Source organism: Nannobrachium achirus (assembly GCF_963921795.1).
Source record: "Nannobrachium achirus genome assembly, chromosome: 6".
Taxonomy (NCBI): domain Eukaryota; kingdom Metazoa; phylum Chordata; class Actinopteri; order Myctophiformes; family Myctophidae; genus Nannobrachium; species Nannobrachium achirus.
In genome coordinates this window covers 54,892,613-54,911,673 of record NC_137815.1, presented here as the reverse complement: position 1 = coordinate 54,911,673, position 19,061 = coordinate 54,892,613, and the positions used below count along the sequence as shown (strand labels likewise).

Genomic DNA, 19,061 nt, shown 5'->3' with positions numbered 1-19,061 from the left:
TAGTTTTTCTTTTTTTCTCTCTTCTTTTAATACTGTCCTGGGGTTTAGAGCATATTCAGGGCATCACATTTGCAAAAATGATTTTGGATTGTGTGCCGGATTTGATGCAGGGGATTTTCTCAAGCCCTCTATACCAGGGGTCTTCAACGTTTCAGGCCAAGGAACCCTTAGTTGAGAGAGAGATGAAGCAGGGACCCCCACAACCTATTCATAGATTCCATATAGTTTCATTGTTTGACAGCACAATCATCAGTGTATTTTGGATTCATGTCAATTTGTGTTTTCAGATATTTAACCACTTGAACCGTCAATACTTAATAAACTTGACCTTTCACTCTGTTCTTAGTCTGCTCTTTTTCCACTCTACACCAAAGCTCTTTGCCGAAAATAGCTTATCTACAAGCTCACGTGAGCTTGTAGATCTGCTATTAAGTTCTATTAAGTTCACAGAATATGGACACTAAGGTTCAAGTGGTTCAAGTGGTTAATATAAAAAAGGAGAAAAAAAGTATCACTCAAAGATTTGGAGGACCCCCTGGAGTAACTCTGAGGACCCCCTAGGGGTCCCGGACCCCCTGTTGAAGACCCCTGCTTTAGTGAAAATGCTTGTAGAGCTTGTAGTGAGCTTGTAGTGTTTTGGAACAATTTGGTTTCTTTAAATTGTGAATTAAATTGTGATCTGGTCAACATAAATATTTCCCAAAAGTAAATGCACGATCAGAATGTTCTGGGGAAAATGAGTAGACAAGACGATTTGGGCTGGCGTGACTTTTCCAAGCGGGTAGGGCTATGGATCCCGCGTGTCTGCCATCCTTCCCAAAATCAAATGTGCGGATCGCATATCACATCACAGCCGTGAGGTTTTGTTCAGTCGATTTGACCCGAGCCGGGAGGCGCGGCCCTGAATCCAAATTCGAGTTCTGAAGGAAAGGCAAGTCCTTTTGTTTGATGTCTACTCGACGGTGTCCTCAGATGCTGTTCGCAAACCAGAATCTCTCCTCTCTCTGTCTGCTCTACACGGTCAAATCCTCTGTGTTCATTTAACCATTTAAACTCTATACGTAGTATAACCCGGGGTCTCCCAGGACTCGGATCAGAAAAAGATAATCTATTTCCTTGGAATGTTCCCCCCAGAATAGGGATGGTGGGGCTCACGTACTTAACTCTTCTGAGAGTGTAAAAATCGACCCAAATAGACAGAATATATTGGTCCTTTTTTTTTTACAATCACAGAGTTAAAGAAATTAACATTAATTTGTATGAATTACAGTATTTCTGTGTATTCATACTGCAGTATATATGTACAAATGCTAGTCTCTTCCTATGAAGCTGTCACATGCACTCCAGACTCCAGAAGACTCAAGATCATTTTTTGGACAATAAGCCTTCAGAAATCTGTTTACAGGTTTTCATCGACGCACCATAAATAATTCAAAAGTAGATGTGGTTCTGACTACTTAGTATTTCTCATTAAGCTTTCATTGAGCTGGCCTTCTCTTCTCCCACATCATTTATTGAGCAGAAAGGAGCAAATCGTTGCGGTCGGGCACAGACCGAAAACTCTCATCTCCATCTTTCAACTTCTTATGTTTCTTTTCTCCCGCAAGGTTAATGCACTACCTCGACTGTCATCCCATCTACAAGTTCACGCGATGCGACGCGTTGTGAACTTAATGATGAAATAATGATGAAAAAGGAAGGGTTTTGGATATAAAAGGTTTCTGCCGGATAGCAACAAGATGTTCACCGTCCGTAGGCAACGACCCCCTATCCCCACTTCCACCACCTCCTATATATCATCAGTGTCGGGCAGAAACCTTGTATCTCCAAGTTTCATATTTATTTATTTTTTCTCATAAAGCAAAGCCCTGCTTCATCATACAAGACTGTCGCAGAGGCCCAGTGAAAATAGCAGATCTACAAGCACACAACGCCTCGCTGTGTGCTTGTAGATCGGCTATTTTCACTAGTTTAGATCATTTTTAAAATGATAAATACCAAATGAACAGTTTTGGACATACAAGGTTTTCACCCGACAACGACGATATCCTGACTGAGAGGCTGAGTGTCCATATGGCGGGGTTTATAGCATGGCATGATGTCATGATATAGGGTCAAACGGTGCACATCCACTCTAGGCATTATGCAATCATACTGTAATACCTCATCTCCAAACAGTGTATACGTATAACATACATGTCATGTGACACCAGTGGCTTTTCAACGCTTCTAGCTGGATTTGCTGCCACTTAAAAGCATTTTTGAGATGAGCAAATACAGCATATTTGATATCTCTCCATCTTCAGCTGTCAAGTCTATATATATATATATATAGCATATATATCTATATATAGACTTGACAGCTGTAGATGGAGAGATATCAAATATGCTGTACTTGCTCATCTCAAAGCATGTGTGTGTGTGTGTGTGTGTGTGTGTGTGTGTGTGTGTGTGTGTGTGTGTGTGTGGTGTGTGTGTGTGTGTGTGTGTGTGTGTGTGTGTCCTCGAATATTGCCCTGTTTCATAAAGAAGTATGAAATATTTTGAAAGAGAGAGAGAGAGAGAGAGAGACAGCTCATACAAATGTTTTTCGAAATTAGGCCACTGTCTGAGTGAGCCCCAACATACATTTGTTTGAAGGTCTTTACTTTGCAAGGCGTATGGTGATCATGGTGAATCATGCATACAGTATACTGTACTCGCTGCACCATACAGCAGCTCGGCGTAGATAGGCCATACTGTCAGCGGTGAGGTTACATTAAGGTCAGAGCAACCCACATGTACTGCATACATTTACACACACGCACGCACGCACGCACGCACGCACGCACGCACGCACGCACGCACGCACGCACGCACGCACGCACGCATGGGAAGTGGGCGGTAGTGTTTTTTGGAGCTGTGTGGAACACAAGCTCCCTATACGTGGCCGTGTGTGTGGGTATGTCTGCGTGTCTGTCTGTCTGTCTGTCTGTCTGTCTGTAGCCTACAGGACCTTTTGTGACCACACGAGGGCGCTGTTGTTCAGGCCAGGCCAGACACCCACACCCACACACACACACACACACACACACACACACACACAGCTCCACTTCGAACAGAGGTTCGATTTTTTACATTCTACCCTACAGCACTAGGAGATTGTCCTGGAAAAGCCCTGGAAAAATGTCTCCTTTTCATTTGAACCACTTGAGCAACAGCATCCTCATTCTGGGGCTGACGTTCGCCAAAAATAACACAACATGATGGGGAAAACAGCGCCCCAAGTACTGTACCGTACAACCTTTTTTATAATCCTTTGTGAGCTTGTAGATCAGCTATTTTTGGCAAAGAGGTTTGGTGTAGAGGGGAAAAAGAGCAGACTAAGTACAGAGCAAAAGGTCAAGTTTATTAAGTATTGACGGTTGAAGTGATTAAATACCTGAAAACACAAATTGACATGAATCCAATGACTCATGTCAATTTGAATGAATGAATGACATGACGATTGTGCTGTCAAACAATGAAACAATATGGAATCTATGAACAGGTTGTGGGGGTCCCCTGCTTCATCTCTCTCTCAACTAAGGGGTCCTTGGCCTGAAAACGTTGAAGACCCCTGGACTAGAGGGTTTAAGTGGTAATGTCTGGACTGTGTCCACAGTCCAGCGCCATAAATAGCCAATCTACACGTTGTAAGCTTGTAGATCTGCTATTTTCAGCATCATTATACCATCATATGACAAATCATACAGTAGATTACTGTAGGCCTTGCCGTGCAGGTTCAAAACTGTAGCCATTGTTTGACAGAATCACTGGAGTTCAGTGAGGTGAGAGTCACCTGGGAAAATCCCAGTTGTCCAACGTCCCAGTTGTCCTACTGGGTCCCAGTTGTCCTACTGTAGCCTGGCAGTTCGAAATTGGGCGAAATGTGTGTGCGCGCCCAACGTCCGACTGTAATTATTGTCCACGACATTGCAAGCGGCGCGAAGGCAGCACGGCCCTGCGGAGCGCCGCATGAGTTACGAAGCCGTGGTGAATGCAATCGTTATATTTATGCCCAGGCCGTAAGGCCTGGGCAGTGGGCAAGCGCACAATAAACGCATGAATGTGATGAAGATCGCTTGCTTTACAGTCTGTTCGCGGACTAGCCCATACAGCCAGGCTACAGTAGGACAACTGGGACACAGTAGGACAACTGGGACGTTGGACAACTGGGCGTAGGACAACTGGGACAAGCCCAGTCACCTCACTGTTGTCAGTGACATGAGCTCAGACCACAAAAATTAGGCAGCACACTGCAACTTCAACATCATTTTGTCTTTTATTTCTAAATAGGTTAATTCCTGTCAAAGCCGAAATCTAATGAGATACAGAATCTTCTGTATTATGTTTTGACCACTGACAAAATGCACACATACTGTATGCACGCCTAGGCAAACACATGCTAATTTCAGGACAGGGATTTTATTAGTGCAAAAAAAACGGGGGCGGCAGTGGCTCAGGAGGTAGATTGACCGCTTGGGAGTCGGAAGGTTCCCAGTTCGATCCCGGGCTCCCCCATACTTACAGTAGTGTAGAATTGTCCTTGAGCAAGACTCTGAACACCTAATTGCTCCCGATGAGCAGGTTGGTGCATTAGCCATCGGTATGTGAATATGTGTGTGAATGGGTGAATGTAATGCACAATCTATGCAAGTGCCTTGCACAAAGGCGCTATATAAATGCACCATTTACCATTACCAATCCTAACCCTAAAGCGGATATACAAGTTCATAACAGTGATAACACAGTGCACTGCGATGCGTTGTGAGCTTGTAGATCCGCTATTTTCGGAGCAGAACACCGGTGTGCTACTGGGTATTCTAACCCCTACCTGAATCTTTTCCTAATATAATCGAGTTAATGACCACCACTGCTCACAAGTATAGTAATACGTATGCGTGAGCACACACACGCACGCACGCACACACGCACACACACACACACACACACACACACACACACACACACACACACACACACACACACACACACACACACACACACACAAAAGGATCTCTTGCTTTCCTGTCTTCCTGCTCACACTTCATCATCATGCTAGCCCTGCGTGTTGCACTCGGCAGGAGACAGTGATGCTCATTGTTATTCTGTGAGGGTCGGCTGTCTGTGCTCCTCTCCTCATTCCACATCATTTCTCCATTGTTTGGCTCCCTGGAATAAAATAAAAAAGATCCACTGGAAATGCAGTGGAGAAACCTGCAGGTGGAATTCCTTGTGAAAGCTTTAGGCAAGGAGAGAGATACAGTAGAGAGAGGGGGGCTTTGCTCTGTTCTGTGCCCGCGGGGGTCACTCATTCCAAAGCCTATTCCAGTTACTGTGAGGTTTGGTCCAGTTCTGTTGGGTTGTGGAGCTCAGATGTCAGTGGAGGCTCACTGCAGGCAGCGGTGAAGGCAGTATCTACCGCAGCTATCTCCTTGAAGGAAGCATGTGTCTGTCCTTGAACAACCGGTGCTCATCAATAAGTGATGGCTTGTCTCTTCCAGTCTATATCACACTCAACGGAGTGGCTTGATTTGTTTTAGAAGCACTACCCTATACAATATCACCTCTGTTCTGGGTATGGCATTCTTTTGATCTATCATCAGACAAGGCCGTAGTGGTGCGAGGCGTTGTGTGCTTGTAGATCGGCTGTTTTCACTAGTTTAGTTAATTTTTTTAAACTAGCCCTTACCCGTTTAAAGATATGAGCTCCGAAATGATGTGCAGTGTGTGGGTTATGGGATGTGCACTGTGCACACAGTATATGAGGGATGGAAAGTAACTTTAACTGGTGCTAGCATGCTAATATGTAGGAGCATCAATGTAAGAAATACCCGTTCCATTTAACGGCTACAGAGATACTGTGTACCGATCTGCATGATTTTTGGACAACATCTGTAACAGGGCCAGAACCCCCCCCCCCCCCCCCCCCCCCGCCCGCCCGCCTGCCCGCCTGCACACACACACACACACACACTCCCCCCCCCCCCCCCCCCCCGTGTGTGTGTGTGTGTGTGTGTGTGTGTGTGTGTGTGTGGGTTTGTGTGTGATTGTGCATGGCCTGAACAACAGCGCCCCTCCCTTAACATGTGTGGTCACAAAGGGTACTGTAGGCTAAATAGATATAGATACACCATAAAAATGCTATTATACAGCATACGATTTGTGAAAGTGACAAACGGGCTTCACAGTTATGTCAGGTGTGTTCATATGCTGATGGTGATGCGATTTCAGATCAATTGCTCCAGCCACCGAGGAGAAACGCTGGGACAGACAGACACTCACTCACTCAGTCAGACATTCGCAAAATTATAGTATAGATGATAAAAAACAACAGGTTTGGACATACAAGGTTTCAACCCGACAATGACAATATACTGTATACTGCAATATAGTACTTAAAATACTTTAAAAGAGAATGGTACTAGAGTTTCTCTGTCTCTCTGTGTCCTTCGATTTGGGTCTAAAAATACATTCCAGCAGTCACAAGAAAGAGAGAGAGTGGAGAGATAGAAAAGCTTTTTTTGGCCGCAGTGAAATCTAATCCCGTTTCACAGTGCTACTCAGCCATGACAGAATAATCACTTGAGGGGAGTTTTAAAGTGATTATCACTGTTCACTCTTATCTCCAATGGGTCCAGGGGATCACGGACCAAAGACAACAGCAACAAATTCTACTGCTATACTGTTTGCCGCTGGTAGCCTCTGTGATGCCATTCCAGCTGAGGAACAGCACACTGAGGCGGGGATACATCCGCAGAGCAAAGCTAAGCCGCATCGCTAATGGTTTTCTATGGCATGTCTGTGCCATTTATAAAGGAAGATGCATGTACCGTAAGCCGGCATGCATGGATAAGTAATTAGAACAACATTCCATCCCTGTGTGCACAGCACACTCCCCTGCATATTTTAGACGCCCGGGACAGTTGTGTAGACTAGAGCGTTATTGTGTTGTGTCTGGGGAGAATTAGCCACTTAAGACCTCTAGACTTATACTGTAGTAAACTGGACCTGAGTTGACTGTGTGCTTTTTCCATCTACAGTACACCAAATATTTTGGCCAAAAATAGCAGATCTACAAGCTCACAATACATCGCAACGAGGTTGTGAGGTTGTACAGTAGATGTTGTTTTTGGCCAATGTTCCCCCCAGAATACGGGGGTTCAAGTTTTACTTGATCGATCAATTCAAATTAATCAATGAGGCTAAAGAGATGTATTCCTAATTCCAAGATTATTTCTTAGAATGACAATACCAAAAATGATATCTGTGCAGACAAACTGTAAACCCTTACGTATAAAGGGTTTAAGAGATATGTCTGAACATACTGTACACATTAACACGAATCCTACATACAAACACAAAACATTTACGCAACGCTGATGATAGCGCTGTCAAACAAGTCTATGAAGCTATCCATGAAATCTACGAAAAAGTTTAATCTGCAACACATTAACACAAGACTGGTGCCCGTTCGAAAGAGGCCTATTTAGGAACGATGCAAGTTGGGAACGATGCAAATAGTGAATGCATGCCCCACCCTGTTATGAAACACCCGTAATACTGTATCCATTGTCAGAGTACCAGTTGTAACCGTCAGTGTCCCTTTTGAGCCCATATAGGAAAGTTCTTGTGATTTGGTAAACGTCTTTGAAGAATGCGTGGAGAATTGTCTGAAGAGTACAAACGGACTGTGAAAAGTGGGCTCAGGGCTGACTAAATAATCAAATGGCAGGTGTGGGGAATTTGCCAAATCAAGCTTAGACTGGGGTTGCCATAGCAATTTTGGGCCATGGGCCAATTTGGGCCCTTTCGGGCGGTGCTATACAACCACCTATCCGACGAGTCGACGCCGTGGCGTGCACTCATCCCTCGGTTCATCTGCGACACGTGTGCCGAAATTGAAGTCAGCAGTCAAATGGTTCCTGAGATATGTGAACTACAGACGTACGTACGTACGTACGTACATACAGAGATTCTGTGAATTGAATGTTGTTAGTCTGCCTCATCTCTGCTCTAGTGCAGTAGTTCTCAACCAGTGGTCCCTGAGGGGGTTCCAGGTGGTCCTCAGCTAAATGATGGATAGTTGGTAACCAAATGGACCCTTATAGATCTTTAACTCTTGATAGTGTAAAATGAAACCAAATGGACCCGTAAGTTTACACTCTCAAGAGTTAAATTATGGTTAACCAGCAGTTTTACTTAAAGAAGTCTACAATTAAAGAATGTAGAAGATTATTTTTTATCAACGTATGCCTGTTTTATCTCTCCCATAGTACCAACTTCAATACAGCATAGAATTGTGGACAAAATCTTATCCAACAACAAAAACATATTCTACGGTTTGGGTCTGAGAGGCATAATCTCGTCAAATGGTGATCCGTGGCACAAATGCTGAACAAATAATGGTCCTTCACATGAACAAGGTTGAAAACCACTGCTCCAGTAGATGAAATGGTTGAAACTCAATAAAGACAAAGTATGTGAAGATTGTGAAGAATGAGTTTCATTCAGAATATGGGAACATATGCACCCGTTCTGAATGGGAGTATAAATGGCCTTATAGTTGGGGGAATCCGATATTTCCATGACCGTGAGAGTATAGGTCCGTTTATCAGTGGTTTTGTCAACTATGAAGGTTAAATAATAAAATGAGCTCCCATGGCCCTCGCAAAAATGCGGGCAAAATGTTTGACAGCCGCTGAAAGTTTGTGTCTCATTTACTTACTATACACTGTATTATAAAGGAAAAAAATACCCCCCAAAGATCTGCTTTAAGTAGCATGTGAGGGGTCAAACTATTGGTTTTTAATTATTCTGAATCCATTGCAAGCATTTGTTTTGCACGAAAAGCATTCCTTGGGCTAAAAACGGCCCAACAAAACTATGGTTTAGTGATGAGTCATCACTTTTCACAGTCTTTTGGGGTCTGTTTTTAGCCCAAGGAATGTTTTTCATGCAAAACAAATGCTTGCAATGGATTCAGAATAATTAAAAACCCCTAGTTTGACCCTTCACATGCTACTTAAAGCAGATCTTTGAGGGGTATTTTTTGAGCGGTGGTCACACCGTCTCCATAGCGTGGCCGTGTGTGTAGGTATGTATGTATGTGGGTGGGTGGGTCTGTCTGTCTGTATGTAGCCTCAAGCCTGGTGTAGTACCTTTTATGACCACACATGTTAAGGGAGGGGCGCTGTTTTCAGGCCAGGCCAGGCCAGGCACACACACACACACGCACACACACACACACACACAGGGGGGGGGGGGGGGGGGGGGGGTTGGTGGGTAAACCACCGCTCAGTTCACACGGGTGTGATTTTTTCCTTTACACAAACTTTCAGCGGCTGTCAAACATTTTGCCCACATTTTTGGGAGGGCCATGGGAGCTCAATTTTTATTTAACCTTCATAATTGACAAAACCACTGAGAAACGGACCTATGCTCTCCACAGTCACGGAAATATCGGATTCGCCCCAACTATTATGAGTAGCTACACATCAGCATATCGACTGAACACACAATCCAGCTTTTTTGCATAGTGAATGAAATAGTGTTGACCTGAGCAAAACTGATAACACCCTCAGGAAATTGATATGGGATGACAAGACAAAAAGAGTGAAATGAACAACTTAATGCTATTGTAACAGTGTGAACGGCTGGCAATGCCAGATCTGAGTAGCTAATTCTTTGCTGCTCAGATTAAGTACTTAATGATGGGGATGAGTGACACAGCAAATCCCAAATGGACCCAAGGAATTAATACAATCATTATATGCAATAATGTTCAGTGGAAAGAAAACGTTTAGGAAGAACATGAAGGAAGATTGAACAATCAGTACAATAACGATACATTGTGAGGAAGATCTGGGGACACCGAGTAAAGCCCTTTGCACACAGGCGCGTTTAACCGCACGGATAAAACGGACAATATCATTTTTTGAAAAGAAAACAATGATTCTCTATGACCTCATGCACACCGGCTCCGAATTAGCCGTGCGACGAGTGGCTGCTGCCGTGCGTTTTTTTCTCGATCGAACCCAGTTCGATTCGTGCGTCTTGTCGCATGCGGTAAAAAACTCATCACTCCTTTTATGACTCCTTTTTGGATCCGCAGCGCCGATTCCGCACAGCCTTGCACACCAAATCCAATGCGTTTAATTCATTCCGCAAACGAAAAAAACGCAACTGTCCTGTGTGCAAAGGGCTTTACACTTTCGATGAATCACAATGCATTATAAAGCAATAGAAGGCTTACAACTCACTTTCAGAAAGTTCCAATTCAATTTAATTAATTCTGTGTTGCTTAAATGTGAAGCAACACAGAACAAGTCAGAAAGACAGCAAGGTCAAAATGTTCTGTGTTGCTGCTGTAAATACATTTGGAGCTTTCTGAAAGTGAGTTGCGAGCCTTCTTTAGCTTCATGATGCTGCTGTTTTGCAGTTAGAGGATGTGTATGGAAAACAAACCTCATTCCGCTATAGGGATGCACTGCATATCACAGTAGAAACAAATAACGCACTTGTGACTGATAGAAGCTGATCTAAGGAGTAGATTACAGTGTGTTTTATCACGGAAACCGTTAGCATCCCTATTCTTCAAGCGTCATATTTCATTCTACGCAACCATCATAGAAATATTCTGCCCAAAGATTGTGATCTACGCATGTAGCTTCAACCTCCCATCACTCTGCTTCACACATGGTGAGCTCTACTGTATGTTGGATTCTCATGTAAGAAATGGTATCAATGTGTCTGATGCAGATGTCAAAACCACCAACATTTTCTATCAAAAGCAAAGTAAATAAATAAATAGCTTAATTATATTCTGTGCAAAAAAGACACATGGGAAACATGCTGTACTTTCTTCACTGCCCTCAATGGAAACTGTACTGCTTCTAAATTTCATTTACCTAATAATCAATAAAATGTTTAGTAAAAACATTAACCGTCTAGCCATTTCTGAAGTGTACACAAACCTATGGCTTTGTGCCAATTTAACCCGGTGGGTGCATTGCTAGAACATAATGTTTACCTGTGTGTGTGTGTGTGTGTGTGTGCGTGCGTGCGTGCGTGCGTGCGTGCGAGCGTCCGTGCGTGCGTGTGTGCGTGCGTGCGTGCGAGCGTGCGTGCGTGCGTGCGTGCGTGCGTGTGCATGTCTCCCTCTTTCTGTGTGTTGTATAATGATAAACAATGTGAACAAATGTGACAAAGTAAGACAAAGCATTGGAATCAATGTCGTTTCATCCCATCTAGAGCAAGGGGTCAGGGGTGATTGTCTCACCTGGTTGAAGGACATGACGTAGAGAGAGTAGTGGTCCAGGGAGAAGGCCATGTCACGCAGGACGCTGCTGCTGTCCTTCATCACCGTCACCGTCTCATACAGCAGCCCTCCGTCCCCAGGCCCGTCCACTCTGACCTGCAGGGGCACACAGTCACGCACACATGATGGTGAATGCAAGGCTCCCACTCTCTATTCTCAGTAAAAAACGACTTGAGTTACACCAGTACTTGGACCGCTTTATTACACCGTCTACACCAAAGCTCTGCACCAAAAATAGCCGATCTGTCTATCTGTAGACACTATTTTGGGAAAATTACACCCAGAATAGGCATGCTGTTAATGACTCTAGTTAATGAATGTCAAACGAATTGGCAAGGATTGAACCCACACAATCTATGTAAAGCACTTTGGATGAAAAGTGCTATATAAATGCACCATTTACCATTTACCACACAGCAAAATCTTTTTGTTAATTTAACTGTAAAAGTGGATTGTGCAAAATGCTATCCCCTCCTCGCTCTTTTTATATATAATTGAAAATGACAACTAGGAACATTAACCCTGAACATATCGTAACTAATAATGAATGAATGTCTGAATCTCATTCACTAGCTCTAAAATATAAAGTAACCACAGCAAAAATATTCTTCTTAACAAAACATGTCCTATACCTAGATCTTTTAATTTTGTGCAATGTATTATCTTGTAAGACTGATACAGCCGCCTTGACAGAGACATTTCCACGAAATGTATAGCATTGCAGATATTTAACCACTTATGCCCAGGGCTCTGTACTTGACTCGCTCTTTTTTACCCCTCCACCATAATCTCACATCGAGGGTCTTGACCTTGTCTGGATCAGCTATTTTTGCAGAATGTTTGCCTATATAGTCACTGATTGTTGGCCTACTATAACATGCCAAGAAAATGGAAACTACATAACGTGACTAACATTAAGAGTGTCTTTAACAAGCCGTGTTTCTCCTTTCTTCATTTTTCACCCATTCTGTGGCTTGTCGTCACCATAATAAACTCCAGTTCCAGTTCCATCCTGTTTACTAGTTTCACTCCAACCCACAAGTTGTCTCTCTCTTGTCTCTGTTGTACTTCATAGTTTTTATAATGTGTTTTCTACACAGGAGCTTCCATGCCATCCTGTCCATGTCTAGAAGGTAACAAATATTATAATGAAAAAGCCTGTGTATCTTATTATGAATATTTTATGAACAAAAATACAAGTTTTTGCTCGGTAACGTGGCCAACTAGAAAGGTGTGCTCAGTAGAGCTTACATCTCCGCCAGCAGGCATGCTCCAATAACATTAGTGATGTACTATGCAGTGAAGTTTCTACATAAAGCAAAGGAATAGCACAGCATGAGAGTACCAGTTTTACACCTCTGCTGTCTTCCTCCCTCCCTCTCTCTGTCATACAGATTAGTTGTCTACCTCAGCGATTCCCAGCTGTGGGCCGGCGCCCACTGGTGGACAGTGTTGGGTGTAAGGAGTTACAAAATTAACACATTACTGTAATTAATTAGCGGTAATGATGAGTAATATAAAGCGTTACCAAAAGGCAATTCAGTAATAATTACCAGTAAGACTCCCTAATCGGGAGGTAAGCGACCGTCAGGTCACATGTAAAAGAGGGCTGTAAGTGGCATTGGTTCCTGAGTGTAGGGGGATGTGTGTGGCAAATGTATTGCATTGTTTGGGCCAGAGAATGTGTGGTTTAGCAGTGACATGGTTGTGTTTCTGTCGGCAGAGATACGTCATACGGGCAGCCATAGTTACACCTGGAATGTTGAATCTCCATATATGGAGATAACCTACGCATCACACAAAGTCTGACCTCACCAGCCCATACTTGGGCATGGACGACTTATATCTCCATATACGGAGATGGCCATATATGGAGATACGATGACATCACAGAGTCCACAGCTGATGATGTGGCGTGATGTCATACAATACACAAACAAGCCCTATATAAAGGGGCAATTCTCACCAGGGAAGAGAGCATTCCTCGACTCAGACCTTATCGCCAGCATCAACTAAGCTTATAGCTTAGGGCTTGTTTGTGTATTGTATGACATCACGCCACATCATCAGCTGTGATATGAGTTGGGGAAAAGTGTGACATGACGGACAGACAGACTGACTGACTGACAGACAGCCGGTGGAGGTTTTGGTAGTAAATGCGACCTGACGGTCGCAATTATAATTAAACGAGTTACTTTCCCCATTAAAATACGGAATGGTTCTTTAATCGCGTCACATTTTGAAGCAATAAGGGACGATATTCTCATAAATATCTCCTGTCTGTCCACCATGTCTTTCACACACATCAACACTGAATTTAAGAGTAATGAACAAAATAAAAAGGCCAGTAAAATTGGTGTAGGACCTAAGCTGGACCTTCGTCTCTGCCTGCACTCTAAACTGTGACAGAGGCTAAAAATTGGGTTAGGCCAGGTCGGATTGAGTTTAATGTGCGCAGAAGCAATCTGGAGATTTTGTACACAAAATAGATGTTTGTGTCAATATAACGTCGGCTTGCCTTGCACTGGCACACCTGTACATTCTGCGATTGGCTAGTTCTGGTACATCCCATAAGCCTGAGGGACAGGAGCGTTGTAATTGGCTATTTTCACTACTTTAACTCATTTTTTAAATAATAACCAAAAAAAGGAAGATTTTGGACATACAAGGTTTCCACCCGACAACAACGATATACTGTATAGTCTCCCGTCGACAGCTACAGTACATGGCTTCTTGCACCCTGGCCTGCCCTGCACCATGTGTTGTACAGTATGTGACATTCAGTTGTCCTTGTGCCACTGGAAATGCATCAGTTTGTGCTTTAGTCCCTGTGTCAGCTAGACTGTTGATGTGTCTGTCCAGCAGCGTTGCTGCACATTTCATGCACCAGTTGATATGAAGTGATTTAGATTCTGAGCAGGCCTGTCCACACCAGGAACATGCAGTGACGGATCTGGCCAGGCAGATTTAGTGCAGTACAAGCTCAATCTGGCAATGTGTTGCCGTGCCCCAACTCAACCCGTGGGGTTGGCTTAGTTCACTCTGTGTAATGTATTCACTTCGCTCAGCATCAAAAAGATCAATTTGACTTTGCAATGACTTTGAGGCAGCGAACTTTTGTGGCTCATTAAAAAGGCATAGAGACTGGATGCTAGGGGTGTAACGATACATTTTAACAACGATATGATACGAATCACGATACATGGTTGACGATACGATACATGGACGATATTGGTTCATTCATGGCGATACGATACGATTCGATTCAATGTTTTAAAATCGATATAGTAACTATTTAGCAAAGAAATTAAATCTGTGTGAAACGTGTCAATAGTACATGTTTTTAAGGGAAAAATCTATTATGGATATATAAATAAGTAAACACTGTGATTCTCCAGCAAATACAAGGACATTATATTTCAACACATTATGGACAAACCTGCACCTTGACATGAACACAGAGACACACATTTATCAATTAAAATCGCTAAATACAAGGCACAAATACTTCGTTTTTGCACTGCAAAACGATTCGATACTGATTATCTGCATTGCAAAACGATACCGATAAGATACAAAGCCTGGATGCCCACTTGTGGAGCTTATAGCCCCGCCCTCGACTACAAAACCAGATACAGTACAGTATTATATTGAGATACTTGCTGCAGAGATTTGAATAAACAACAGAGGGGAAAACATTTGAATCAAGTATAGGGGTTCAACAGTTATCGATTAAAAAAGAGAATCAAGAAATACAATTCTCGATTATTCAATTAATCGAAAAAGCAACTGATCGCAAAAGTAATCACAAAAAAGAAACTAAAATTACATTAAAAAAAATCAATAGTTGCAGCCCTAGAATTAAGCCTGACAGCAAGGAGTAAAAGATGCTCATTAGACACGCTAGACCTGGTTGAACCCCTTATTTAAAATTCTCTGAGATCGTCTCATGTAATTACAGCAAAGCTGAATGAATTTCTAAATCGTAAGCTTTAAATAAGATCACGATGACTAAGAGGAGGGGAGTTACTGTAGGAACTGTCGCTGAGGAAAGATGTGGAACTGTGTGATCATGACAGGTTTTCTCTCTCCGCCACACGTTCTGACATGCAGACGTAAGCGACCTCGCCACCTAAACCAGATCTGACAGCAGCAGAGTTTGTCTGGGTGCCAGGCGTGTTCGCGTGCAAACAGTGGCAGCGCTTCTGCACTTGCACTCTCAATATAGAGACGACCGGATCAATACGAACTGATTACATGATTGGATCCCCTGGGCACCAAAAGTGCATCAATCAATCATGCACGCCTCCACCTTCCAGGCAGCCAGCACACAGCACTGCCAGCCAGACATGAGGGACAAAAGGAAAGACAAGACAGGATGAAAGAAGAGATAGATGGAGTGACGGGAAGAGGAGGGCAGAACTACGAGAATACGTACGGGGAAGAGAGAGAGAGAGAGAGAGAGAGAGAGAGAGTGAGAGATACACCCCAGAAAAAAGAGGTGGTCCCCACAGACTGATGGTGGTGCTGAATCCCATAAAATAATTTCCTCAATGTTCATTTTACTGTAATGAGTGTAAAAATTACCATTTGTTGCGACCGTAGGTCGCAGTTTAGTATGTGAACGGTCACAGCTTGTCCGTATGTATCTCTGTCTATAACGCCTGACACTGTGGTTCTATGGGTTTGTCGCTCTGACATCATGCTCTGACGTCACTGTGATGTCAGGAGAACCACTCTTAACAGAATGGGTTTGCCACTCTGACATCAAGCTCTGGCTTGACTGTGATGTCACCCTAACAGAATCCCTTTTATGCCCATATATGGAGTTCCCTGATGTCATCAATATTAAGCCCATCTAACAGGACTTCATATGGGAATGCCCATATATGGAGGCCACATCGGCCACACACCACACTAACGGCTGGTTCTACATACAGTGATCTCCATGTATGGGCATTAAAGGGTATGATGTCAGTTGTCATAGACATCATAGGACTTTCAAATAACGAATAACTGAGTAAGCATGTTTGGGCACTCACAGCATATCTCCATGTACAGTACATGGACCTCCATATATGGGTACCAGGGGTCTCCATATATGGGTAACTGGTCCGATATACATCAGTGGCCAAATGGCCAAGAATTGGCGTGACTTCGCCCTTTAGGGCGAGGTCGCATGTCTCCCTGAGGCGTCTTACAACTTACTACTGTATACTCTCAGGTCTCTATTTTGGGGCTGGCACACAGGCACATGAGTTATGCAGAAGATGGGCAAATTGACAATTTAGATATTTTGGGGAGTCACTGTGTGCCAATGTAGCAGGGCAGGCATGGTAGGGGATGGGCGGTTTGCAAATCAGCAGCACACTTTTTGGTGTCAATGAGAAAACCACAATTTGTGCCGCCATCCCCTGCCCGCCTACTTGGACCAGATCAACCACTCTGTGCCGAGGCACATGCTCACAGGGGTGTCGCACCAAATTCTGGGCCCTGGGCCATTTAGACTGGGAGCGCATTATTACACAATATTTTGTGCTTTAACTATTGAAAAATAGCAGATATAAAAGCTCACAGCACGGCTGCGAGCTTGTAGATCTGCTATTTCTTTTTTAATTCGTGAACATTTGTGCAAGTCTTTGAATGTTTTTTTTTAAAAACCTATGTTTCTATGTCAGTGGTGCTCAAACTTTTTCATGTGAAGGACCCCCAAAATGATATGTATTTGTCCACGGACCCCCATCTCAAAATATTTAGTTCCACTTCCAGGGAACACCCCAGAAGCAAAATTTGAGTTACAAATGTTTGTTTAAAAAACATATTCAAAGATTTGCACATATTTTCACGACAAAAAATAGCAATATACAAGCTTGTATATCTGCTATTTTTCAATAGCTAAAGTATAAAATAACTAGACCTTACCCGTTCGAAGATATGTGCTCCAAAATATGTGCAGAGTGTGGGTTGTGGGGAAAGTTACCGTAACTGGTGCGTGCGTGAGAATATGTGGGAGCATCATAATGTAAGGAGCAGCTCATGGAGGAGTGTATATTTATGATGGATACAAATAATTTAACAGCTAATTTAGGTGAATAGAAGTAACCCTGACAACAGGCTAAGAAAACGCGAATAAACAGCTTTAATTTGGGAGAAATTAAATTCTGGCTCCGTCACCGTTGGTATAATGCTAATGGCCAATACCATGTGAACTTTAGGATCAGTTGCTGAAGCGAGTGAATAGATAAACGTAGATAAGCGTGAGCGTTAGAGCGTGAGTGAGTGCGTGAGTGAGTGAGTTGGCCCTCCACCTTGGGCCCTAGTAACTTATTTAGTCCCACTCCCCCCCCCCCCCCCCCCCCCCCTTGTGATACCCCTGCATGCTCATCCATTTCTATTCTCACCAATTAGTTGGCAGAGCCACACTCAGATAAACATCTCCAAAATCACACAAACCCACTTTATATAATGTGGGTTAGCTTGACGATTTCACTGGGATTATTTCCTCAAACTGGAAAACAGATTTAATATGTGTTTATGCGTCCCACACATGACAATGGTTAAAATGCTTGCAAACTGTTGTGTATTTCATGACACGCAAGAGAATATTGAAGGCCTAAATAATAGCCATATCGGTTTCTCTGTCAGGCCATGTCGTATTTGACTGAATTTTAAACTAGATAGATTATTACAAATAGAGCACTGCCAGATTTTGTTTGGCTCGATCAACCCATCATTGAACCATTTCTTAAGGTGCTTGTTTAAAACACGGAAAAGGGAACAAACACACACACACACACACACACACACACACACACACACACACACACACACACACACACACACACACACACACACACACGCAGATGGAGAGACCGACTGACCAGTGATCATTGTTCAGTGTACTCAAAGCGTCCTCAGAGCATACAACAATCCCATTCATTAAACAGTGGAGTGGAGTGGATCTGGGAGAAAGATTTAAACATTACGTTTAATGAGCAGAATGGAATACGATATGCCAAAATCAAAGAGAGCTGTCAAGGGATATAAAAGTAAGACTCATTCAATTTAAAAGCAAAACTCGCTTCTTGTGGACACCATCTACAGTAGATTACATTGATCAAGCCTTACAAAACAAAGCAGACTACTTGAAATGTCACAATTCAGAGGGTACATTACTCCATTCTCTTTGCATGGCAATACCCTAAGATTCACTACTGTTGGGAACTTGGGACTCTTCCCAAAAGTCAGCATTACATACAACTTTTGCATAAAGGAGATGACTTGCAATGACTTAGAATTCTCTCCCAGGTATTATGTGCTGGGTAATACACATCAGCTGTGGGAGTGCAGAACTGATCCAATCCGTTGTAGGTGGTAGACAGACTTTACTGAGGGGATGGGGATCATTCTTTTTTTTTTTTTTTTCTTAAATTTTTATCCCACGATTTTTGTAACCCATTTTTTCACCCGGTGCCAATTGCCTAAGCTGTGATCCTGGGCTCTACTCTCCCTCTGCCAACCTGGGGAGGGCCCCGAACTGAGCTCATGCTTCCTTCAATGCATGAGGAGTGAGCAGGCCGCTTCTTATCACCTGACAGGGGGAGCTTCCCCGGTTGGACGTAGCGCGTGGAAGGAACACGTTATTCCAACCAGTTCCATTCCCCTCCATCAGGCGCCCCGGCTGGCCAGGGGGAGGCTTTATAGAGACCAGGATTACTGC

General features: G+C 43.3%; 1 protein-coding gene across 1 annotated transcript in view; it reads right to left on the bottom strand.

Annotated features, from left to right (window-relative positions):
- LOC308287495 (plexin-A2-like) overlaps positions 1 to 19,061 on the bottom strand; it is a gene marked incomplete at both ends in the record, with an annotated part of 107,377 nt that overhangs the window by 72,082 nt on the left and 16,234 nt on the right. The window contains one exon of the mRNA XM_080728680.1: positions 11,303 to 11,437. Coding sequence (XP_080584806.1) covers positions 11,303 to 11,437 — 135 coding nt within the window. The remainder of the gene's footprint in view (positions 1 to 11,302; positions 11,438 to 19,061) is intronic.